General features: G+C 39.6%; 2 protein-coding genes across 2 annotated transcripts in view; one reads left to right on the forward strand and one right to left on the reverse strand.

Annotated features, from left to right (window-relative positions):
• Nucleotides 1–26524, reverse strand: part of ART3 (ADP-ribosyltransferase 3 (inactive)) — a 130383-nt gene that overhangs the window by 94661 nt on the left and 9198 nt on the right. The gene's annotated exons all lie outside the window — the stretch shown is intronic.
• On the forward strand, nt 20655–22992 carry CXCL10 (C-X-C motif chemokine ligand 10). Its single transcript, XM_017667411.3, has 4 exons — nt 20655–20804; nt 21300–21426; nt 21650–21739; nt 22176–22992. The coding sequence occupies exons 1-4, from the start codon at nt 20744–20746 to the stop codon at nt 22207–22209; spliced, it is 312 nt and encodes a 103-aa protein (XP_017522900.1). The 5' UTR covers nt 20655–20743; the 3' UTR covers nt 22210–22992.

Here is a 26524-nt window from a genome sequence, read left to right on the forward strand (position 1 = left end):
ATATTGAAAGGAAAGGAGCAACACACAGCAGCAATTCACCAGAGAATTCTGCTTTATTAAGAAAAGGTGCTGGGTTATATAGGAAGGGGCATGGGCTGACTGAGGTGTCACTTCTACCGGGCTGGTGGCTATTGGCTAGGTGCTGGGATTAGGGGGTGCGAGGGGTGAGTTCGCCATCTTATGGGTGGGGGCCCTTCATTCCCCCCTTTCTCCTCTATGGGGTTGTGGGTGTTGCTTTCTCTCTGACTGCTTCCTGCTGAACGGGGGCGGAGAAGGGAGTGAGGGCTTGAGGACTGGGAGGAAAGGGGTGATAGGGCTCCCCACAGTAAGGACGAGTAGATGTGGACTTCTTCAGGTTGGAAATCAATGAAGGTTCCCTGTAACCATAGGTGGAGGACTTGTTGATTCTAATGGTGCCAAGAGGATATGGGTGCCAGAAGCCAGGCGTCTGTGGCCATTGTTTCCAGGAACAGTTTCCAGCGGAGAGAGGGGTCTATCTCAGCGTGTGGTGAGGAGGTTACGTGAGGGTGAGGGATCTTCTGTGGCTAAAAGCTGGTTCTTCCTGAGTAAAAGCTGGTTGAAAGTTTGATAAGAGATTTTTCCGACTTGGGATTTGATGAACTTTATTATACAGGGTAAGAAGAGACAGGCGAGAAGAATGATTATTATGGGGCCTGCAACGGGCCAGAGCCAGGTAAGGAGGGGGTTTGTTAGTATTGAAGAGAATGGGTTGGAATTGGAAGCAGAGTGGAGGCTGGAGGCAAGGTCAGTGAGTTTGGTAATGTCAGTTTCTACAATGCCGGATTCGTTGATGTAATAGCAGCACTCTTCACAGAGGAAGACGCAGGTGCCGCCCTTTTTGGCTGTAAGCAGATCTAAGGCCCGCCGGTTTTGAAGGGTGACCTTAGCTAGTGAAGTGACTTGTCTTTGGAGAGAGGCTAGGGAATCGGCAGTGGATGTCAGGGCCCCCTCAAGTTTGGCGTTGAGATCTCTAATTGCCCATAGAGAGTGACTTAAGGCTCCTCCCGAAAACCCTGCCCCAATGGCTGAGATGGTCAAAGAGATACCGACCATGATGGGAAGGAAAGCAGCCCTTTTTGTGCATGAGGGCAAGGGAGGTTGGAGCTCAAGAAATTCTGCCATGCTGTGAAGTGTAAGCTGTGGGATTAGGGTGACGAGAATGCAGGGTATATTGGAGTTGGGAGGCAGTGGGTTGAAAAGACTGCCATTACACCAAAAGAAGTGTCCTGGTTGTGAAAAAGTTTTAGAGTCGGAGGTGGGGGTGTAGATAGAGAGGCAGTGAAGTGCGCTGGAGGTGGGGTGGAGTTGGGCCTACACAGTGGTGGATGGTGAGATTATCTGCGTATTCTGGTTCCCATAGGGGTATGTCTGCCAGGGGGCAGAGGGGTTCTCTTTCTGCATGGAAGTAGTAGTTGGAAATATTAAGGGGCATGGCAGCCAGCAGTGGGCACTGTAGTGATGCGCACAAGAAACAATTGGCAGTGTTGAGGGTGTGGTTGAGAAAGATGGTGGTGTCTTGAATGAGCTGTAACCAAGAGTAGGAGAAATTGGAAGAGGGGCGGGGATAAGAAGATGAAGAGGCACCGTCAAGAGTTTGGATAATGACTTTTTCGGAATGTCCGATATCTGATGCAACTTGAGAGATCTGGGAATGAGAGGGAACATACTTTCAAGAGATATGAAGGGTACCATGGAGGGTTGAGGACCCCCCGTAGTAAACTGAGGCTGTGACTCCGGCAGCCCATCGAGAGTCCCAAGGATCTGGGATTGATAAGGAGAATGAGCTGTTGGGATATTTTATGAAATGGTTGGAGGAGTAATACTGTGGGTACCAGGAGTTACCTATGTAGTGAATGGCGCAAGACAAGTAGGGACATCCCGCGTAGGTGTCTGGCCATCGCCTGCAATAGGCTTGTTTTTGGTCATAGAGGAAGCAGAGGTAGGGAGAATAAAGGTAGCTGCTAGTGAATATTTAGGTGGAGGGAGGAAAGTGGAGGTATAAAGGCTCAGAGCAGCCTTTCAGAGGGCAGTCTGATGTGGCAATGAGGGCAGTAACTTTTGTTTGATGCTGTGTGTAAGACTATCTGACTTTGAATCGCTATACAAAGGAGGTTGGGGTGGAGGGGAAGACAATAGGAATGAGAAAAAAAAGCGAGAGAACAGTAAAGGAGGAAAAAGTCATGATTAGGGTATGGATGGCAAAGGAGGTTAATGGGAGATGCGGAGTTTCAAGGGGTGATTTGGTTAAGTAGGGTTTTGTCTTCAGGAGAGAGAGAAAAAAAGGATTGTAAAAAATGGATCAAGGATTGGGGGCTGGGATGGAACAGATTGTATAAGAAGCGGAAGAGACACTCTTTGTTCTGGGAACAGAGGGTGTCTTGTGATAAGGCTAAAACCGCCAGGGCAGACGGATTATTGTCTGGTGTGTCTTCTGATAGGGCAACTGACCCGGCTACTCTGTGGGCTTTGTTGTTACCTCTTGCAATGGGGGAGTCATCCTTTTGATGTGATTTGCAATGGACTATGCCTAGTCGGTGTGGGAGTTGTGAAGCCTCTAGAAGTTAAGTAATTAAGGCTGAATTAGTTATGGAATTTCCTTTTGTGGTGAGGAGGCCTCATTCTTTCCATACTGCCGCGTGAGTAAAGAGAATGTGGAATACGTATTTGGAGTCAGTGTACAGTGTGAGAAAGTGTCCCGGGCCAGAGTGCAAGCTCTGGTGGCTGCAATGAGTTTGGCCTGTTGATTGGTTGTACCGGGGGGTAGGGCTCGTGCCTCAATGACGTCTTCAAGGGAGACTACTGCGCATCCTGTGTAATGGGTGCCCTCATGTTTAAAGGAGGACCCATCAGTAAACCAGATGAGGTCGGAGTGTGAGAGGGCTCCTTCGGAGATCGTGGAGTGGCACGGAAGGAAGTTGTGAAGGGCTTCCAGGCAATCATGCGAGGGAGTATGAGGAGAGTAGGGTAGAGGAAGAAGAGTGGATGGATTCAGGGGCTGGCAGGGGAGGAAAGAAATGTCTGGATTTTGGAGGAAAGAGGACAGTAAGGTCAGGAGTCTGAAGGGAGGGAGAGTCTGTAAACTTTTGTAGGTTAAGAGATCTTTTAGGTGATGTGGGGACAGAATGGTAAGGGGCGCCCCGAATGTTAGTTTATGAGCTTCTTTCTGCAAGAGCTGCTCAGCGGCTAATGCCCATAGGCAGGGGGCCCATCCCCTAACTGTGGGGTCTAATTGCTTGGAGAGATAAGCTACTGGGGCAGAGGATGGGCCATAATATTGGCCTAGGACTCCTAGAGCTTGACTGGACCTCTCATGAATGTATAATGAGAAGGGCTTCGACAAATTAGGAAGATGGAGAGCTGGGGCTTCCACAAGGGCTTGACGGAGCTTAATGAAGGAGTGTCGGGGTGAGGATGATAATGGTTCTTCAGGGGGGCCCTTGCTGAGGTCGTATAGGGGTCTTGCCAACAGGGTGAAGTTAGGGATCCATGCTCTAAAATACCCAGACAGTCCTAGAAAGGAAAGGATTTCTGTCTTGGTTTTGGGAATGGGCAGGTCAGAGAGGAGCCATTTTGTGTCTAAGGTAATGGACTTTCTTTGTTGAGATAGAAGGAATCCGAGGTAAGTGACAGAAGGGGAAGAGATTTGAGCTTTGAGGGGGGATACCCAGTAACCTCTGGAAGCTAGAAGGTTAAGTAGGGAGGCAGTGTCAAGTTGAGACTGTTCCCACAAGGGACTGCAGAGTAGAAGATCGTCCACGTATTGTAATAAGGTGGACTTGGAGTGATCATGATGAAACTGTTTGAGGTCCTGAGCTAGGACCTGTCCAAAAATATGGGAACTATCTCAGAAGCCTTGTGGCAAAACTGTCCAAGTGGGTTGTTCAGAATGTCTTGTGTATGGGTCCGTCCAGGTGAAGGCTAAAAAATCTTGGGAGGGGTCCAGAGGGATAGAAAAAATGGGTCCTTTAGATCTAGGACTGAGGAGTGGGATGCCAAGGCAGAGATCTGCGATAAAAGGATGTATGGATTTGGAACTAAGGGATGGATAGGGACAATGGCCATGTTGATGAGGCGAAGGTCTTGGACAAGGTAGAAAGATCCGTTGGTTTTTTAACAGCTAATATGGGGGTATTAAACAGGGAGTGAGTGGGTCTGAGGTAATTTTTGTTTAAGAGATCTTGAATGATGGGTTGGAGGCCTATGAGGGCTGAAGTGGTTAGGGGGTATTGGGCCTGACAGATATACTGAGAGGGGGCACGTAATTTGATAGAGGCAGGAGGACATAGAGCCACGGAGGGGCTTGTAATGTCCCAAACTTTGGGATTTACAGGGTGTATGAGGGCAGAACTGGAGCTTTCATTGGGTAGAGGGGGGTTGTTGGCTATGAGGGCCATCAGAAAGGGAGTACTGGGGGCTGTGGGAGTGGATATAGTTACGGAAACGTGGAGGAGAGAAAGGATGTCCCGTCCTAGTAAAGGGATGGGACACTGGGGCATAACTAGGAAGGAGTGGGAGAAAGTTATGGGATTGTCTTGGATTGTGCATAAAAGGGGGAGGGGTTTAATGAGAAAATCTGTTTACCTCCTACCCCGACTATAGGAGTAATGGCAGGCGTGGTAGGGCCCCGGTATTCTCGCAAGACTGAGAAGGTGGCTCCTGTATCTAGGAGGAAGGAGATGGGGTGACCGTCTACTATTAAAGTAACTCTGGGCTCCTGTTTGGTGATGGAAATGGTCGGGTGAGAAGCCCCCGGGCCCCATCAATCTTCTTCTGCCAGCCCCATTACGGCGGGCTTAGGATGGGGGTTATTCGTCCAGCCTCCCCTTCGGGTGGCTCGGCAATCAGACCCCCACTGGCCCTTTTTGTGGCATCTGGGGCATGGGGTGGTAGGAGATATGGGGGAGGGGCATGCCCTTGACCAATGTCGTTCTTATCCGCACTTGAAACAAGCTCCTGGGGGGGGCTTGTTTGTAGAAGGGCGCCCAGGTTATGGTTTTATCAGCTGGGCCAACATTTGGAAATTGGCCTGATCAGCCTTTTGTTTACGGCGTTCTTTCTCCTACTCCCGGTTATGGAAGACTTTAAAGGCCACTGTTAGGATCTCAGTCTGTGGGGTGGCGGGGCCCTGTTCTAACTTTTTGAGTTTAGCTTTAATGTCGGGGTAGCTTTGAGCTAGGAAGTATGTCATAAGGACATGTCTTCCATCAGGCATTTCTGGGTCCAGGCTGATATACTGTAATAGGGCTTGAGTGAGTCTGTCTAAGAACTCAGAAGGAGTTTTCTCCCTCCTTTGAATTATGTCTTGGAGCTTTTGAAAATTGACTACTTTACGAGCTGCCTTTTTCAGACCTGCTATTAGGCAGGAGGCGAAAATATCTCGAGAGCGGAGACCCACGGCAGTGTTATAATCCCAGTGTGGGTCTTGTTTGGGGACAGCGGTGAGGCCAGGGGGGTAGGTGGGGTCAGTCCTGTGGGTTTCGGTAGCGTGCATTTGGGCGAAGTCCCAAACTCGTCTACGCTCTTCAGGAAGGAGGGTATTGGCCAGGAGCATGAAAATGTCATGATGTGTGAGGCTGTATGACTGGAGGGTCAATTGAAACTCCCTGATGTATGTCGTGGGATCAGTGGAAAAGGAACCTAGGCGTTTCTCAAGTTGGGCTAAATCTCATAAGGAGAAAGGGATGTGAACGCGCATGATGCCTTCAGATCCTGCTACCTCCCGGAGGGGGATGATAATTTTGAGAGGCCCTCGGGACCGAGTCTGAGGGGGACTGAAGGGTTCTGGCTCAGTCTGTGGGGGAGAAACAGGTAATGAGGGCAAAGACGGAGGAGGCCCCCGGGACCTAGTTAAAGGGGGGCTGAAAGGCTCAGGCTCAGTCCGCGGGGGAGGGGCAGGTGAGGGGGCCGAAGGCGGAGGAGGTGAGATGGGGGAGGAGATGGTGGGGGAGGAAGGGAGAAGGGTTGTTGTAGGAGAAAAAGGGGAAGGGAGTGAACGGGAGGCTTCTGCGGGGGTGGAGGCGGCCGCAACGGAGGCGTGGTGGAGGAAGGGGGAAGGGCTGTTGTAGGAGAGGAGGGGAAAGGGTGTGGGTGGGAGGCTTCTGCGGGAGAGATGGCTTGCAGGCTAGGAGAACTTGGGGGTAGGCGGTGGGGGGGGGAGGCAGCGGCGGCGAGGGTTGGGGGGAGGAGGCAGGAAGCTTCGATATAGGGAATCTCCTTCCATTTTTTCAGGCGCTGGCAGTAGTTAAAGAGATGGCAAGTGATGTTAGGATCAAGAGTTCCCCCTGCAGGCCATTGGTTGTTATTGTCTAGGGGGTATGTCAGCCAATCTTGGGAGCAGTATTTACGGAGAAGTTTTGGTTTTATATCAGGTGTCAGGGAGAGGGTGGCTAGATACTTGAGCAGGCATTCAAGAGGTGAACTTTCAGGGAGGGATGAGGAGGCTCCCATGCCTAAAGGACAAAGAAGGAGACAAACAGGGGAAGATGAACGGAGATCCTCGGACTGGGAGCAGACTGCAAGGAGACAAAGGGCATCCCCGATGATCCTTGGTGGTCTGCGGAAACTACTATACGAGTCGGAATTTCTTAGGAAGTGTGGGTCGTCACCCAGACTTCTCTAAGAAAGCAGAGTGCCGGAGTCACAAGGTACCTAGTACTAGGAATTTTCAGCGGACGGAATTTTCGGGGGAAGGAACGGAAGGAGGAGGAGTGGAAAAAGGAAGCGTTCTCATCCGCAAAGGAGTCACCTTGTTTATGGCTGTTGGAGGAGGGGCCTGAGGGTCCGCTGCAGCCGTGAAGGTCTGAGGCGGGGAGCGTTCCCTCCTCGTCCCCGAGCGTCAGGGCCTTGCCGGACGATCACGGTCAATGGCACTGCGATAGCTCAGGGAAGAGTGGCCCACCCCGGGGGGAAAACTTACCTAAAGGCCAGAGAGGAGTGGTGAGTGTGATGAGCCAGCACCGGAAAAAGAGGACGAGGGCAAGCTGCTGCTGGTGTCGGGGGAAGACGGGGCCCAGTTGGGGTGTCCCGTCTCCCGGGTTTCTGCACCAATGAAAGGAAAGGAGCGACACAGCAGCAATTCACCAGAGAATTCCGCTTTATTAGGGAAAGGTGCTGGGTTATAAAGGAAGGGGCATGAGCTGATTGAGGTGTCACTTCTACAGGGCTGGTGGCTATTGGCTAGGTGCTGGGATTAGGGGGCCAAGGGGTGAGTTTGCCATCTTATGGGTGGGGGCCCTTCAAATATAAATCTTTATAATGTAGTCAAAGCAGTCTGTGGTTTCTATACAGAACATTCTCATACACACAACTGTTTGGGTTCCTGGGAAGTGGGAGGTAAAGTAGTGTTAGTTGCTTCTTCTTGCCTTGTCTGCAAATGTTATTTTGGACTGAGACCACTATATACCTTGCACCTATAGTTCCACTTAAGTACCAAAGAATAACTACACTTCCTGGAAATCCTGGCATCATAAATGCAGATGGAGTTGCTTGGTGCTACTCAATAAACTGCTAGTGTATTGGAAACGCCCTAACGTAAATTGGAGACTTAACGTAATTTCCCATGAATCATGATTTAGCATTCTTCTTTAAGTTGTTCACAAAGAAAAGACAAATTGCCAGTAAGAGCTTGAAGAAAACCAGATGATCTAAAATATGGAATAACATATACTATTGAACTATATCATATTGAACTAAATAGTTAAGATTCCTCTTCCCAAAAAAGGCAACTAAATCAATTAAAATTAAAACTAGACCTTTTCTAAAGCTTTTGACTAAAAATGGAACAAAATATTCATAAAATTCATATTTATTTTATTTAAATCTCTGATTTATGGGAGGCAGAGGGTAATATACCATACTTAACCAGAACACATTCACCTTCATAGGGCTCTCAAATGTTCTCTCTTCCCCCAAATGATTGAGTCTGCCATATTTATAAAAGTCCTTCCACACATGAGTTCAGGAACACAGCCCTCTATGTCAAGGTATGTTCATCTCTTATCTACAGCCATTCTAAACAAAGAGCAACGCTGTCCCTACCTCTGTCTCTAGCTTGACTCTGGGCCTCTCTCCAACAAAGTCATGTTTACAGCCTAACTGCCCTGGTTTGATCACACTCCAAATTGTCACAAAATTCTGAAAATAATCTAAATTGCCTTTACTATGTGTGGCAATACAACAATAAACATATCTATACACACACAAACATGTACATTCACACACACATATTCCATCCAACCCATTAAAAAAGATAAGAGAAAACAAAGAAAGGATCAGGAACCACTTGCCATCAGCATCTGTTCAAATGACATTACCTGAAAATATAATCCCTATCATGTTTAATTTTTTTTTTTTATTTTTATTGAAGGGTAGTTGACACATAGTATTACATTAGTTTCAGGTGTACAACACAGTGATTCAACATTTATATACATGATAATTCTAGCTACCAGCTATCACCATACAAAGTTGTTACAATATTTTAACTATATTCCTTATGCTATACATTACATCCTGGTTACTTATTTATTTTACAATTGGAAGTCTGTACTTACTTTTTTTTTTTTGAGAGGGCATCTCATATTTATTGATCAAATGGTTGTTAACAACAATAAAATTCTGTATAGGGGGGTCAATGCTCAATGCACAATCATTAATCCACCCCAAGCCTAATTTTCATCTGTCTCCAATCTTCTGAAGCATAACGAACAAGTTCTTACATGAAGAACAAATTCTTACATAGTGAATAAGTTTCATGTTTAATTTTTTTAATGTATCCCATTCTCTCCTATCTCTATGTTAAAGCTTTAGCTGAGGCCCTAATGATCTCTTATCCATACTATTGTTAGAGCCTCCCTAGTGTCCCTGCCTCAGTCTCCCACCCTCAGAGTGCTCCAAAGTAAGTTTCACAAGAAGATCTACCTGACCAAGCTTTAGCTTGCTCCTCTGAACCCCCTTCTCAATTAGACCTCCACCTTTGGGCTTCTGCGTTCATCTTTGCAGAATCCAGTTAATCCCAGTAACTCAGTTTAGCAAGAATCCCACACCATTGACATCTGATCACTCTTTGTTTTGTGGTCAAATTCCTCATCTCCCCCTAACCTCCAGTTATATCTGATTACTCTGACCTGCCTTCAACAAGAATTCCTTCAAGTCTGCTTAACAACAGTTACCCTATTGTCTTCCTGATTTTCCATCCTCTAATCTGCCCTCCCATCCCATCACCCCTCCTACACACACTCCTTGGCTATAAATCCCTATTGTTCCATGCTGTATCTGGAAGGAGCTTGGTGAAGCCATTCTCACTACTCAGGGTGCTCGCTGCCTCTATAAAAGCTTGCTGCAAAAGAAACACTGAATGTTGTTTTTGCTTTCTGCTTTCTTTCATAAAAGCAAAAATCCTCTTTAGATTTAATTTAGTCAGTGAAAACAGGTACTACTATAGGTCCTTCATAAAAGTGAAGGGGCATAATGGAAACTTTTGAAAAGTGGGGAATTCCTGTATGCCTTGTAAAGAGGTTAAGATTAAATGTAATAAAATTTTTTAAATACAGAACAGCCGAGCACAAAAGAAAGCATATAAATTTTAATATATTATTTTTAATAAAATAAGTTCTAGTACTAAGCAATTCATGCAGACAGTTAAAATTGAAACCAGCCATCTTTCAGACTCTTTGCGTTAAGAACCATGCAAAACGCGAGACCCCTGTATAGGGATTTGTTACTACATCTTAATCCACAGTCTTCTTGTCCTACTGGAGCCATGAAGAAAGAGAAAGAGACAGAGACAGAGAGAGACACATACATACAAACATACACACACACAGGGTAGGGGGTGGCAGGAGAAGAGAGCAAAAGAGAAAGAAAAAGAGAAGGAAAGAAGAAAGTTAAAGGAAGAGAAAGAGTGAAATAAAGGAGGGAGGACAGAAAGGAAACCAATTTCCACCCTCCTTCTCCTCTCTGCCTATTCTCATCCTCATCAATTAAATTTAATTAACTGTATATTTCTCTCTCTCCCCCTTCAATTCTTTGATCTCTGGATTAACCACTCAATAACCTCTCTGAGCAGGATGCTGATTTAAGCTTACCAATTGATCTGTTAAGCCAAAATTTGCTGCAATTTAATAGATTCTTAGAAACTTCCCAATATTTAAGATAAGAAATGACTCAGAAAAGTAGTGGCATAATCTATGCCACATATCTTTGGCATAAATTCTTAAGGGATAAATTTGGCATAAATTTAAAAGGGGTAAAAACCTTATTCTTACTATTTCCCTGAAATATGGACTTAGAGTAAATTAATTTTTTAATGGACCTCAGATATTTAGATTTGGGTGAATCATCATTTTAGTTGATGACATATTCATGTCATCTCTGATCCATGTGTGCATATATATATATATATATTGCATTTATATTCATGCATCTATTGTTGATAATAAAATGAAGACCCGTGAACTCACTATCCAAATTAAGAACCAGAAATATTAACAATAACTTAAAATATAGCTATGTGTTCTTTCCCTAATCCATTCCCTTGTCTCTTCCAATCCTAAAATAATCACTATTCTGAATTGTGTTTACTATTCCCTTGCTTTTTTAAAAAAAGAACACTATAGTGAAATAGACATAACTTTTTACTATCTTAACTATTTTCAAGTTACAGTTCAATGGCATTAAGGACATTCACATTGTTGTGCAACCATCACTCCCTTGCTTTTTAAAAAGTTTTATTTATATACACATATCTAAATGAAATATTATTTAACTTCAGTGTTGCTGAGCTTTATCAAAAGAGCAACATTCTATATTTAATAATTTCACCATTATTTTACTTGACGTTGTTTCAGAAAAATTCATCTACATTTTGTGAACAAGACATAGATGCCTGCCTTTTGTTAATTTATTCCTTAATATTTTGTTTTTAAGTATTTATTGTTGACACTGTAAATTACGTCTTTTAAAATAACATTTTAAATTGTTACTGATATAAAAGATAATATATTGATCTTCTAGCCACCCAGTTTGAAAAATGTTGTTATTATCTCTAAAACTTAGTAAATTCTTTGGGATTTTCTATGCAGACAATGTTCTCTGCAAAATATTATTTCTTCCCTTGCAATTCTTATCATTTTAAGTTCTCTTTTTGTTTAATTTTTCAGGCTGGGACCTACAATACAATGAAAAGAAGTGAAAAATGGGCATCCTTGTTTTGTTTTGTAAATTCACAGTGTATTTTTATTTATCAAAGATAAGCCAGATTACCTAAATAATACTTTCCTAAGAGTAAGGGCAGCACAATTCTAACCCTCACCTCTACCAGGAGAGTCATGCCTATGGCTGTGGACTAACAGATACATCTGACCAGAAGCATAATTGCATAAGAACTGTCCAGAGAAAAAATATTATCTGTTGCATATAGAGGTAAGATGCAACTTGGCCAGAGAGCTGGCAGTACTTTTGGAATGTTGTTTGGTGAAAAATTCATTTAGATTTGTTAAATCCCTTTTTTTTGATCTCCTGTTATCTTTAGAACAATCTGAAAGATGGATGGGTTAGGCATTATAATGTACATGTGAAGAACAGTGAAACACATATCTAACAATTTGTCCAAGATCACACAGCAAGTGAGAGACAGAACTGTGTACTGTATATCTAGATTCCTAGCCCATCTCATCATCCCATCAACTGTGAGGAAAGTAAAATGCTGCATGGTCTAAAATGCATCCAAACAAGCTATTCTCAGCTATTCCTAGCATGATGACAAGGGTCTACCATCCACTCTGCTCTTTGCTCAGGTTGGCTGTGAATGATGAGACCCAGGTAATTCAAAATTATGTAACCAGTATTACCAGACACTGTCAGCAAAGGGAATCTTCTGGGAGCTCAGTCAAAACTATGAAAAGGAAAGCTTTGCCCTCTCCTCCCATTTTTCCCAGGAGTACTGTGTATCAACTGGGGGAATTCCCAGTCTACAGAAATCACTGAACTCCTCCTGCTCACTTTTTAGGAAATTTCTTCTAAGCACAGCAGTTTCTCGGAAAGCATTTTTTCTTGGATCTGTAACAAGTCTGTTAGGGCAGATTGTTTCTTTTGGCCCAATGCCATAACTGGAGGCTTAAAGTTAAACCAACTGCATTTGAAACCGAAACTAAAGATGAGATATTTCCTTAACTCTTCTTTTCTTTCAAAACGAGATTCAGATCAGTGAATATTAAGAAAATGAATTTATCAAAAAAACCTTGCAAAAACTGAAATATATATCTTGAGTTTTAATTTAGCTTTTTATTCAAATGATTTGCGTAGAGTTGACTATGGATATAACAAGTTGGCCTGCTATTGTCTCTAAATGTTTGATATTTTTTTTTTCTGGATTCTTCCCCACACTGACCATACTTCTAAGATTTTTCACTGAACAGATCCCCATTCAAAAAAAGACAAGAAGGGTCCTTTGTTTTGATTCTATGCTCACCAGACATTATGATTACTAATTCAACTTTCCAGGTACTCTAATACTAAGAAAGGGTGAGCTGGTTACGAGACCCAATCATCCTAGTCACTGAGAGGTCCTCAGTATAAATGAATAAATTATCTTTTTAATTTGTATCTTAGTCACTTGCAGATTTGGTCAGAAGAATTAACTCTTTGAGAACATGTTTTCTCTAGATGATTAGAAATATTAGAGTTCTGGACCTGTAAAACTGAGAACCAGATCTTACAGAATCTGAACAAAGTATTAGCATCCCTATGAGATGCTACCAAACTCCCTGACTGTTGGCTTGTGTCCCTCTATATCATTTGTTGTGACATTTCTCTAATTATATATGCTTTCCCCTCCTGGCCACTGGTCTAAATACAATTCACACTTTATGTTTCATGTGGACACTCCTGGTCTTAATGAGTACACTCTTCCATGATGCTTCTATTATTTATTGTCTATAACCTTCATTTGGCCCTGATCATACAGTTTCTTTTAGTGATATTTATTGTTTCATATTTGTTGGTCTTTCCAATTAGAATACAGGTCCATCAAGGAGAAACACTGAATCATATTCCCTGAGATTAGCTTGGTTCCCTACACAAAGTACACAAACAATAATGAGAACAAGTATACCTCGCCTCATTCTTTTTCCAAAACTGGTATATATGTAAGAGATTTGCCTTACTTCATTCATTAATGCATAATTACAGACAACCTCCAATGAATAATTAAGAGCTTTTAGGGGCACCACACTTTGTATATTTACCCCACAATCTTAGAAATGAAGATTCTACCCTATAGCTAGCTGAGAATATCTGTATGCTTCTACCTACCTGAATCTATGCTAACTTGTGGGGAAATTATAGTCATCTTTTAAGTTAACTTGGTTCCTAAGGTCAGAGAAAACAGTAATATCCATGTCCTGATTTAGAAATCTGATAAGGCAATGGAAATTCTTTTTGAAGATGTATACTTATCTATGCTGTTTCTTAAAGTCTGAAAAAAATCATTCATTTATCTATCCATTCAGCCAGTATTTACTGACTACCTTACTATGCAAATGATAAAGCTAGTTGCTTGGGATGGAGCCATGAAAAGATTGATAAGGTCCTGGTTCTTTGGGGACTTACATTGTAGTATAAAGAAATAGACATTAAACAAAGAAAAAAAAACTAAACAAATATCAGATAGTGAAAAATACCAAGAAGAGAATTAAAAAAAGATCATGGCCACCTGCTTTAGATTGTATGCTAAGAGAAGGTACTATTTAACTAAAATCCAAATACCCAGGAGTAACCTCCTATGCAAAGAACAGGGGGAAAGCACTCCAGATAAAGATAACAGCTGTGTAAAGGCCACTGTGACTGGGGTGTCGTGGTTGAGAGGGAACAATGTGAGATTAGGTCGGAGAGACAGGTAGCAGCCTGATGACAGAGTAAAACAGGTTACAAAAGGGGATTTAATTCTGAGTTAGCTGGAGGCTGTTAAGCAGAAGAATGACATGATGACTTATGTTTTAAAAATATCACTCTGTTCTACTACAGAAATGAGAGGGAATGAAAGCATATGCCCAGAAAGAGATTTGTACAAAAATGCTCACAACTTTATACATAATAACTAAAGTCTGGAAATGATCAAGGTGTCTATCAACAAGAGAATAGATAAACCAACTAGTAAATTTGTGTAATGGGATATTATGCAGCAATAGAGGAACAAATTGCAGAATCATGCAACTACACAGGTTAATCTAAAAAATATTATACTGAGAAAAAGAAATCTTGCACAAAAGGGTAAATACTGAGAGGGTTCCAGTTACATGACTCTAAAACAAACCTATAGTAGAAAAATATCAGAACAGTGTGTCAGGGGTGGATGAGATGGAATGAGGACTGATAGCAAGTAGCATGAAGGAACTTTCTGAGATAGTGGTAATTTTCTATAACTTGATAGAGATTTGGATTATACAAGTATATGTATTTGTGAAATTCATCTAATGGGACACTTAAGGTCTGAACATTTAAATATATGTATATTTTATCTCAAAAGAACCACAAAACATAACTCTATAGAAACACTTCCGGAATGGTAGAGTGAGGATTTCTGAAAATCTGCTCCTCTGTAAAAGCAAAAAGAACACTGAAAAAAATTGTCAAACCAACTTTTTTTAGAACTCTGGAAATTAGCCAAAAGTTTGCAGCAATCTGAGGAATAAATATCTAAGAAACAGCTGAATATCAGTAGGAAGAGAAAACTTTGCGGCATTTTTCATTGTCCTATTCTCATTCCCCTCTCCCCTCCCCCACAGTAGCCTTGAAAAACAGCAGCCTCACAACTACATAGTTCTGAAAAGCTTCCTAAAATTCAATGGAGGGGCAGAATGGGTTTGAAGCTCCCCAAAAGCCCCATTCCCGTTGACTATCAGGACTGATTTGTCTGAAAGTGTCCTTAAAAGCTCACAAGGCTTGTCTTTTTTGACGTGATTCTGAGTTCACTTAGTACAAAATGCCCTACCCCAAGGACTTAGGCTGAAAACAATCAGTAACAATTATTTAACAGTAGTTTATCTACCTGTAGTGGCCACATCAATTGGGTAAAAATCTTAAAGGAAAAACTGGGGAGTGTGATGTCTACGGAGGGCTTTGAAAAGCTCTAGGAATCTAGAAAGGTACATATACGTGCAGGGCTGTGTGCATACTCAGAAATATCTGAGAAGGCCCTAACCTCTCACTTCAAGCTGACCTGGAGGTTCTGCACAAACAGGAAGTGAAAGCTAAGGCAGAACTGCACACTTCTTGCCAGAACATTGACAGCATGCCCAGCACACAAACAGAGCCCCTCAGTAAAGGATTGGGTACTTATTGGCTCAAGGCATTTAAGGAAATCTTAGTGCAATCATTAACAGATGATTAAACTAACTGAACAAAGACTTCAGTGGCTATACACAATAAACAGAAATAGTTCAGTAGCGTCAGTAAACAAACAGCACAACAACAAACAGCAAACCAGTTAATCCTGAAGAGGGTGGGAACCTGACTTCCAGAGTGGCCATATTATATTACTTAAAATATCCAGTTTCAACAGCAAAAAAATTTATAAGACAATGCAAAGAAAAGTATAGCTTATATGTATTTAAAAAGCAGTCAACAGAAAGTGTCCCTGAGGAAGCCCAGGGAATTCCTCACTGGACTTAGTAGACAAATATTTTAAATTGGTTATTACAAATACGTTCAAAGAACTAAAGGAAACCATGTCCAAAGAATGAAAAGAAAGTTTAAGAGCAACATCTCACTGAATACAGAGTATAAATAAAAAGGAATTATAAAGAAGAACCTCTGGCTTTGAAAAGTATAGTAACAAAATGAAAAATTCAACAGCAGATTTGAACAGGCAAAAGAAAGAATTAGCAAACCTGAAGATAAGTTAATTCTGAGGGACAGAAAAAATAAAGAAGAAAAATGAACAGAGCCACAGAGATGTATAGAGAACCATCAAGTGTGCCATCATATGTATAATGGGAGAAGAGAGGAGTAAAGAGAAAGGGGAAAAGGGGAAATATTTGAAGAAATAGTGGCCAAAGTCTCCCCAAATTTGATGAAAAACATTAATCTGAGCACCTACAAAGCTCAAAAAACTCCAGAGATCTACACCTAAACAGATCACAAACTGTCAAAGCTAAGGAGGGAATCTTGAAAGACAAGAAAAAAGTGACTCATCCTATCTAAAAGAGCCTCAATAAGTTCTTCTGATGCTAAGTTCTCATCAGAAACCATGGATGCCAGAAGGCAGTGGAGTGACATATTCAAAAGAATACTGAAGATACAAAAGAATACTAAAGTACTAAAAGAAAACCACTGCCACCAAGAATCCTATAACCTGCAAATTGATCCTTCAAAATGGAGATAACTATTGCACAACTCTGTGAATACAGTAAAAACCACTGAACCACATACATTAAAGGGGTAAATTATATGATGTGTAAATTACACCTTATTAAAGTTATTAAAAGATTTTAAAATGGACAAATTAAAACATTTCAGATAAACAAAAAACCACTGAGAGAAATCTGTCACTAGCAGACCTGCCCTACAAGAAATACTAAAGGATGACCTTCAGTCTTAAATGAAAGAACACTAGACAGTAACTGAAATTTATAAAAAGAAGCCAAGCATATCAGTAAAGAGAACTACACATATAAACATAAAACATAGTATAACTGTATCTTTTCTTATTTAAAAGACAACTGTATAAAGCAATAGTTATAAAATTATTGTACTGATGGGCTTATAATGTATAAAGAATTAACTTTTATGATAATAGCACAAATGAAGGGGGAGGAAAAGCTAAACTGGAGCAAAACTTTATCACTGAAATTAAATTGGTATTAAGCTAAACTGTATTGTTTTAAATTGTTAATTATAATCTCCAAGAATCACTAAGAAAATAACCCCAAAAATAAACAGTAAAAGAAATGACAAAGATTCCAGTCACATGAAATGTCCAGAATAGGCACATCTAGAGAGAAAGTAAATTAGCAGTTATCTAGGGGTGGGAAGGGAGGGAGGTTGGAGGGGAAGGGCTAAAGTATGTGGGAGGCTTTTTTGGGTGATAAAAATGTTTCAAAACTGATTGTGATGATGGCTGCACAACTCTGGATATATTAAAATTTATTGAGCTGTATGCTCTAAATGGGTTAATTATATATGTGTAAATTACATCTCAATAAAGCTGTTTTAAAAAACAAGATTATTAAAATTATATACTAGAAAACATTGCTTTAATACAAAAGCGGCAGTAATAGAGGAATAAAGAAGCAAAAAAAAAGACAAGACATATAGAAAATACCAAAATGACAGATGTAAATCTACCTTATCATTAGTTACATTAAACATGAAAAGAAAGTTTAAGAGCAACATCTCACTGAATACAGAGTATAAATGGATTAAACACTTCAACCAAAAGCCAGAGGTTGGCAAAATGGATTTTTAAAAATCATGATCCAACTGTACACTTTCTACAAATGACATAATATAGATTCAAATACATAATTGGTTAAAAGTTAAAGAACAGAATAAGATATATCATACCAACAATAACCAAAAGAGAGCTGGAGTTGCTACACTGATTAAGACAAAAATTGTTAATAGAGATAAAGAAAACACTCTATAATGATTCAGCAAGTTACAATAATTAAAGATATTAAAGATAAGAATATCAGAAAAATTTTAGAAGGCCTCAATATTTCTGATGAAAGAACAGTTCAGTAGGCTAATGAATAAAATCTAGTTGTCTAGATACAGAAATAAAAAGATGTTGAATGGTAAGACATACTTGTGGTATTTAAAAACTGCAATAAAATCCAGCTCTTAAAACAAAGAAACACAAATTTACATGTTTTAATACAATTAGAATACAGACTTGAAAATTTAGGAGGATATAAATAAGTATCTTTTTCCCCTAGTCACAAAAATTCCCAGATACACAATGCTCAATATAATCTAAACAAAAAATCCAACTGAACATGTTCTGTTTTAGGCAAGAAAACCAGCTTTTAAAAATACTGTAAGTGATTAAATATGTATCTATGTAATTGTATTGGCTAATACATGTGTATCTATGTGTTTAAAAAAAACCACAGCATTTTTCACTGTAGTATGAAAATCACTGTAAGGTACATAGATCTTCAACCTTTTCTAGGTGTTTGATTACTGAGACCCCAAAATAACCTCAAAGAGAGCGTTAGCAATTAGGACAGATAGCATGCAAATGAGAAATCCAAATCAACAATGTTCTCTGGAGAGGTAGTATTACAAAGGTGTTAAAAATATGGACCCTAAAGCTAGAGTTACTGGTTAAATGAGTCATTACTTAAGATTAAACCAGTCAATAGTCATAAAACATTTGAAACAATTTCTGGCACATAGTTGTAGCTATGTAATGTATAATAAAAAATAAATTTAATGAATAAGATATATTTTCTTTTTAATAAGAGGTATTTAGTTCACATAGCAGGTATCTGCCTCAACTCTCCCCTTTGCTATATAAACAGTATTTCAGCTGAGAACTATGATACAAACAAAAATAAAATCACAATGTATTTTTTTTGTATTGTTTAATGTTAAAGTATTCAGAGCCTCTTCGATGCATGATGTCAGATATTTCTTTGAAAATTTTTGGCATTTTTACTCACAGTCCAGTTTTTATTCTGTACAAACAGCTATGGAAGGGCCCTTCCATGTCACTGCCTCTCATAAGCCTTTCCCTCATGAGAAGAAAGCCCCTTTGCTGGGTGAAAGCCTCTGGGTTCAGTCTCTGCCTCATTTCCCTTCCTTTTGTCTCTCCAGTTTCCCACAGCTATGTCACTGACTTATCCACTTGAAATCTTCAGTTCCTGGAACAGACTGACCTGGGATTCAGCATGCTGGTGAGGTCTACCAGCCACAAGCAGCAACTTGCTCACTGTTCTGATGACAAAATCCTGCATTTGAGGTTCCAAGTCTTATGTTTGTCCAGTTTTCAGATATGGGCTTTTATCTTGCCTCTATGCCAAGGTTTGGGCCAGTATACACCAGGTACTATAGACTAATCCTAGGATGGAAGCCCTGTCTTTCCTTGGCCTCTCCCTACATTCCTGCAGCCTGACTGACTATGAAAAGACCTCCCAGATATTTCCCTAGGTTCCAAGTCACCTGCATCAGATCTCCTATTGTAGGGTGATGCCTGTATTTCAGCTTGGATCCCCTGTGGCCAATCACTTGTAAAGAACACAACCAGACTGTTATATTCCTTGGATACAGTTAACTACCATTGTCAGGCCCAACAGGTGTTACCCTATACAGTGTCATCTGCTTCCTACTGATACTATCTGCCATGAGTAATCAGGCAAGTATTACTGAGTGCTAAGAAATGAAGTTTTGCCCCTACTTGTCCCTATTTTCCCAGTTGAAATTGTTCTGATTTCAATTATCACTATTGCCAGTTCAATGGCTAACACTTTTTTTCCTTTGCTTTGCACTTGAGAGTCTCTTAGAGCTGTACCTATCTTAAGTCAAGCTCTCTGTTTCCATCTCATTCTCCCAAGGTCCATCTCTACTCATGTCCCTCTTCTAAATTTATTTCCTCAAAAAGCCTCCTTCATTTTCACAATAACCCTGTTATAGCTATGAATATTTTTCTAATTCCATTCTACATACTATCTTGTTTTCATTCAGGAACTGATTTAACACATGAAACTTGTTTACTAACACACCAGAAATCAGATAGACAAATGAATAGTGTTTTCCCTCAAAATATATTGCAGGTTATTCATTAATTTTAATGATGTTATGAATGATCAAAACATTTCTGGAATTCCTTGGAACTTGCCAGTTCTATATATCTCTGACCTTGTCCAAGATGACCAAACTGTATTATTTATAGTGTTTGATCAAAGGGTAATGCACTGCTAAATTACTGTTCCCAAAAATTGTATTTACCTACAAAAGATGAAATTGCTATTATTGAAGAATTCTTTTAAATTACTTAGCCTCTAAAAATAATTACAAAAGTTTGATAAAATATGTGTTGAGAAAAACATCACAGGTACAATAAATGGATGGCAACCTTTGTGTGACCCAACACAATTATCTAATATTTAAGATTATTCTTCCCCATGTAAAAATGAAGACAACCTTCCTATCTTCTCACAAGGTTACTGTAGTGATAAAATGAAAAAGTGACCCATAAAGTGAATAAATGTAAGATATTCCTGTTCATGCATTACCTTTACATACTAAAATGGATTCAAAACATACTATTGAGGCATTCTCATTTTAAAACTGTATCTAGGACTTTGGCTTGAGGATTAAGTTGACATTTTTTGTTTTGCAGGAGGTGAAAGATGAGAATCAAAGTTCCAGTTCAAAAAATTCTTTGTATATGCAATGAAGTTCTGTTTTTCAAGAAACAGTTCATGTTTTGGAAAGTGAAACCTATTTCACTCTTATTGAAGAAAAGGGTCAGAGGGAAATTCCATAACTCGGAAGCCACAGTAGATACAAATAATACCTTTGATTCTGCAACATGGGACTTCCCCAAGGAAAAAAGAGCAGGCTTTGCTGAATCAGCTGTAATGTTATCCAATCAGAGTTAGAGAGGGAAAGTGGCTTTGCAAATAAATACTGCATCCTAGTACCACGTTTTCTGAGACACTCCTCAACTGCTTAGACTTTTTGAGCATAGAGCAGAGGAACCTCCAGTGGCAGCACCATGAACCCAAGTACTCCTCTTATTTTCTGCCTTATCTTTCTGACCCTAAGTGGAACTCAAGGTAAGGAGCACAAAGAGATAACTTGTAAGGTCAGAAATAGGGCTGGGTATAAATTCTATAAATACAGAAACGGTGTATTTGCAACCTTTGTTTTAGGCCTGCCTGTAAATGAAGGGTAAATGAACAGAGATTCCCTCTGTTTGCAGAGTGTATATAGAGAAGCAAATGGAATAAAAGAGAGGAGGAGGAGGATAGGAGCAGAAGAGGACGGGAAAGAGGGAGGACAGAGAAAATCTGAGGGAATGAGGAAAGGATGACACAGATCCCTCTTTAACTTCAGCTTAGTAAACCATACAAACTGGGCTCAAGGGTATGATCTTGAAATAAACAAGTTGCAAATCCATTATCTCAGATAATCAACTAATCATTCAGAGCTGTGTTATATGATCATTCCTTCTCAGACTGAGTAGCTTTGTGATGACATGGGGATACTAACATGTCACATTAAATGCCTAACATTATCCCCACCCCATGCACCTGTCTCTTTTCCCACAGGAGTACCTCTCTCTAGAACTATGCGCTGTACCTGCATCACAATTAGTTATCGACCTGTTAATCCAAGGTCCTTAGAAAAACTTGAAATGATTCCTGCAAGTCAGTCTTGTCCACATGTTGAAATCATGTAAGTAAAATCCCCTCTGTCACCTCCTGATTGTAATCATATATTAAATTAGTGATGATGATCAGAAAAGATTTGTAAAGGGTGTGAAGGGCTTGTGATGATTCTGAGACTTCTGTATGGCAAAGGAAACATCTAGAGTGAAACTTAAACATCTGACTTAAAAACTGTACATTTATCAGCCCAACATTGTTTTAATTATTTTCACTCCTATTTACTTCTATAGTGCCACAATGAAAAAGAAAGGGGAGAAAAGATGTCTGAACCCAGAGTCTAAGACCATCAAGAATTTAGTGAAAGCAATTAGCAAGGAAAGGTAAGTTTACAGTTCTTGCAGAAGTGCTCTTTAAGAAATGTCGATCTTAAAATGTTAGCAATATTTGCAGTTTGGGTTTTCCTGTGGGATCCTTGGCTCAAAAGGATGTTACCACAATGCCTTTCTCTGCCTCCATTATTTATATACTGAGATGTCATATTGTACGGTATCAAAAGTTACTGACTACCTGTTCAGAAATGTCAATAAAGCACTTGAACCTTCAGGCCGAGCTATAATCATCTAAACAAAGCTACCTAATTTCCCCCGAGCATTTCCTGACCTTCGAAACAATTATTGTGCAGCAATAGGAAAGCTCACCGTCGACTTCACCTGAGGACTTGGGGTTATTTGTGATCTCCATGTATTCCAAAGAGAACCCAGAATGAAGTCAGAGTTGAAAGTGTCATACTTTTAAAGCCCCTTTCTCTTCTTACAGGTCTAAAAGATCTCAAACACAGAGAGAAGCGTAATCACTGCACTACTGATTAGGACGGACCAGAGAGAGGCTACCTCTGCCATTATTTCCCTACATGCAGTATACGTCAAGCCCTCACTGTACCTGGATTGAAGTTCTCAAAGGTGACCAAGCACAGTCACCAAATCGGCTGCTACTCCTCCTGCAGGAGGTGGATGGCTCCTCCTCCTGAGCCGTCCCTGGTAACTGTGCCACGGCGCCATGCTATTAGCTATGCTCAGGGGCTACGGTCTGCGGGCATGTGCCAAGTCCTCTCCCTGCTCACCTCTCCTATTAAGAGATCTTTCCACCTCTGGGCTTAGCAGGGTTGTTAGAAATCTCAAATAACTAAAAGGCATGCAATCAAAACAACAATACAATCTGCTTTTTTAAGAAAGGTATTTTACTCTGTGGGCCTCTACTTCCATCCTCCCAAAGGGCCCATATTCTTTCAGTGGTTGTATGTACATAACTCCAAATACATTTTAAAAAGCTAGAAATGTCAGGAAATGTATGTGAAAACAGTACTATTTAATGAAAAATTTATACAAAGTAGGATTCTTACATGTATATATTTCTTATTTTGTTGTCAGTGTTTTACAATAATGTGTATAATTAGGTGCTGCATGCAAATGGACAGTAAGAGAAAATTTTAAATTTACATATATGTTTTACATGTTACATAAGATAAATATGCTGAATGTTTTTCAAAATAAAAATAATGTGCTCTCTTGACAATATTAAGAAAGATTATTTAACTGTTTAGAGACCAAAAAGGTAATAAAATAATTATAACTAATATGAAGTGTCCAGGGGGTCATTTAACTGAGATATTTATTTCAAAAAAAGCTGAGTGGAGAATCTATAGCCTGAAGAAAGTTGGGATGGGCAGAGAACATGCAAGTTTGGGAATCACCATATCCCTTCCGACTGTTGTCTCCTGGAAGGCCCATCATGAAAAAGTCCTTCAGGACTTTGTGGCAAAACTGAGCTTGTCTAAGCTTCAAACCCTTATAGCTAACTTTCATAAGAAATCTCCACCTGGATATTCCATAGGAACATGGAACTCCAAAATAAATTAATCCTCCTCTCAACAAGAAATACAGGTCTATTTCTTGTCCTCTATTTTATGTCTTACTTTAATAACATCACCATCCACTCAATTCCCCAAATCAGAAATTTGGGAGTAATTCTATATCCTTCTTCTCCCTCACCTCCCATATCACCTTCCATAGTCACAAGGAAGATACCTGTGATCCATTTAGTTGGCAAAGGCCAACTATATACCAATAGGTATACAGAATATACGAAGAACTCCTACGAGTAAAAAAGGAAAAGACAAGGCAACTAGCTGAAAAATGGGAATCAGAAATGAAAAGGAATATCACAGAAAAAAAGCACAGGCCCTTAACATACAAAAAGATGTTCAACTTCATTAGTAATCATGGACATGTACCCTCAAGTTATTATGGGATATCATTTCACACCACCAGACTGGCAAAAATTTTACACTGGATAATGCCAAGTGTCAGGAAGAATGTGGAGTAATGAAGAATGCCCCTCCACTGCTGGAAAATAGCTATGGTTACTTTGAAAATCAGTTTGGTATTATTATCTTCTAAAATTTAACATGCATACTCGATATCCTAGCAATTCTACTTATCTATTCTTGCACAAGACATATATGAAAGAATATTATTGCAGTATTGTTTTAAGAGCAAAACTTTGGACACAATCTAAATGCCAATAAATAAAATGGATAAGTAAATTAGTATAGGTTAATTCAGTGGAATATTATACAGCACCGGAAATATATGAAGTTTAACTATATACATCTCAAAACAAATCTTGCACAAAAGCAGCATGTCATAGGAAAGCACATGCAGCGTGATTCCATTTAGCATAGTTTTAAGACAAAGCAAACTTAACATTGTATTCAAGAATAAAGACATATATGATGAAAACAAAAAACAGAAAAGGAATGACTTCCCAAAAAACTGAGGATGGTGATTACTTCAGGAGGTGAAGAGGGAATGAAATCCCAGAGGGGCTTCCAGACTATGGTAACAAACTATTTCTGACCTTGGTAGTGGGTACATGAGAATTTGCTCTTTAATCTGTACCTACACATTTTAATTGTTTAAACAAATGCTCTATTTTTAAAAAAGCAAAACAAACTAGCACAGAAACAACTCCAGAGTACTACCAATTGTGAGGATATCAAGCAAATTCACAGAGTAAAATGGAAGAGTAAGAGAGCTAGCACTGGGAATGTAATGTGCAGTGACTACATGGTGACTATAGTTAATGACACCTTAGTATATATTTGAAACTTGCTTAGAGAGATCTTAAAAGTTCTCATAAGAAAAAAAAATTTGTGACTGTATGGTAACAGGTATTAACTAGACTTATTGTGGTGATCATTTCACAATATGTACAAATATCAAATCATGTTGTACACCTAAAATGAATAAAATGTTATATGTCAACTATACCTAAACAGGAAAAACTGGAAAAAATAAAAATAAAAATCCAGTGCAATAAACAAAACAAAAAGGAAAGAGAGAGGGAGGGAGGGAGGGGAAAGCACTATCACATTCTGGGACACAACAAAGGAATACATCACCTGACCATCACTGTGGGAGTCTTAACTGGATCACAGCAAAACTGTGAAGTGCCCTCTTATGTTTTTTCTTTCTGATTTTCAAAATCTATACAAAAGGTCACCTATGTTATTTTCAACTGAGAGTCAGCTAATTTTCAGGAAGATGTTAACCAACAAAGATTTAAATTTTGCTTTGTGTTCAGATTATAAAAATGACTATATTGTGAGTTTATAATTTACTATCAATAGCAGAGATAAAGATAAATACATTTGAAATGGGAAGCTCCATAGACTAATAAAAACCTCAATGTACAAAGAAAACAGAGAAAACCAGGGAAGCTTTTCCTGGGAAAGCGATGCCAATCTGTAATTTGAAAGATGCATATGTATCTGTTAGGTAGTACAAGAAAATCGAATTAAGTAAAAAAAAGAGCACATACAAAGACAGAGGTATGAGACAACATGGTATGTTCAATCTGGAAGAATCTAAGTATAAAGTCAGAGGTATGGGTATTGTAGGAAATGATGCTGGAGAGAGACGAATTACATCATGAAAGCCTTTCAGTAGGTATTCCATCAACATCATTACAAATTTATAAGTTATACACATGTATACAACATACACAAAAAATTATGTTTAAGATCGCTAGACTGTGCTATAGTAACAAAGCCCCCAAAATATTAAAGACCTAACACCGTGAAAGTTCATCTCTTGATCACACAAAGCCCATGTAAGCTGACGAGGCCTCTGTGCTAACTCAGGAACATAGTGTCTTTCTCTTTCTCAATTAAGGGTTGCCATGACAGCAAAAAGGACAGAAGCATCATATAGGATCTTAAATGCTGCAGTCACATTACGCTTAGTTAAGGAAGAAGTACTGCCTTACTTAATTGCAACAAGAGATAGGAAACTATAACGGAAGGTATACATGTGTCTGCTGCACATAGAAAAAAATTTTACTGAGATTTTTTTAAAGTATAATACAAACCAGAAAACAAGGTTTATGCAGAAACCTAGCTCAGAAAGAGAAGTTCAGTCAGATTATTTGTAAAATAGGTTTGTCTTCTTAGGAGAGTTAGATCAGAGGTAAAGAATTCCTTTTCTGAGTAGAAAGTTCTCTGTGTTCAATATAAATAAAATGTGACACACAGTGAACAAATGGACACATCTGCTGTAGTATGGTCATGTTACAATCTCAAGGGGAGAACCTCTTTTTTTGGGAAAATATATGATCCACAGTTACGAGTATGTTGTAACCTGAGCTAAGAACACTGTCCTACAAAGCAGGGAGAAGAGAAAATAGAAAAAATGATGGCAATTTTCTCTCTTAACCTTCCTTGTTTGACCATACTTGGTTAATTTGCTATCCCATATCTAGAGCTTGATAACTGACTAACACCGTTCTTCCTCCATTCAGGGGATGGCTAATAATCTCAACAGGGCAGTAAAAATATAGTAACTACTCTGATTATTCTGAACAAGTCATTAAAGCCTGCCTAGGCCTCAAAGTAGAAACATCAATCTTTCAGAGATGTTGCTAAGAAAAATAACTGTCAAGAGTTAAATACTATCTCTAGGTAATAGGATTATAAATGACTTTATTTCTTTATGCTTTTATTTCCCAAAATTTCTATGAAGAATATTATTACTGTTTTTAATCCAAAGGGAAAAAACTTTAAGCAAGTGGAAAGCAATGTTCAAAGATACTAAATTAAAAGTGTTACT

Source organism: Manis javanica, chromosome 5 (assembly GCF_040802235.1).
Source record: "Manis javanica isolate MJ-LG chromosome 5, MJ_LKY, whole genome shotgun sequence".
Taxonomy (NCBI): domain Eukaryota; kingdom Metazoa; phylum Chordata; class Mammalia; order Pholidota; family Manidae; genus Manis; species Manis javanica.

Coding starts and splice junctions, on each gene's coding strand:
- CXCL10 (XM_017667411.3), top strand. CDS start 20,744: ATGAACCCAAGTACTCCTCTTATTTTCTGCCTTATCTTTCTGACCCTA. Junction 20,805..21,299: donor GACCCTAAGTGGAACTCAAG/GTAAGGAGCACA, acceptor CTTTTCCCACAG/GAGTACCTCTCTCTAGAACT. Junction 21,427..21,649: donor TGTCCACATGTTGAAATCAT/GTAAGTAAAATC, acceptor TTACTTCTATAG/TGCCACAATGAAAAAGAAAG.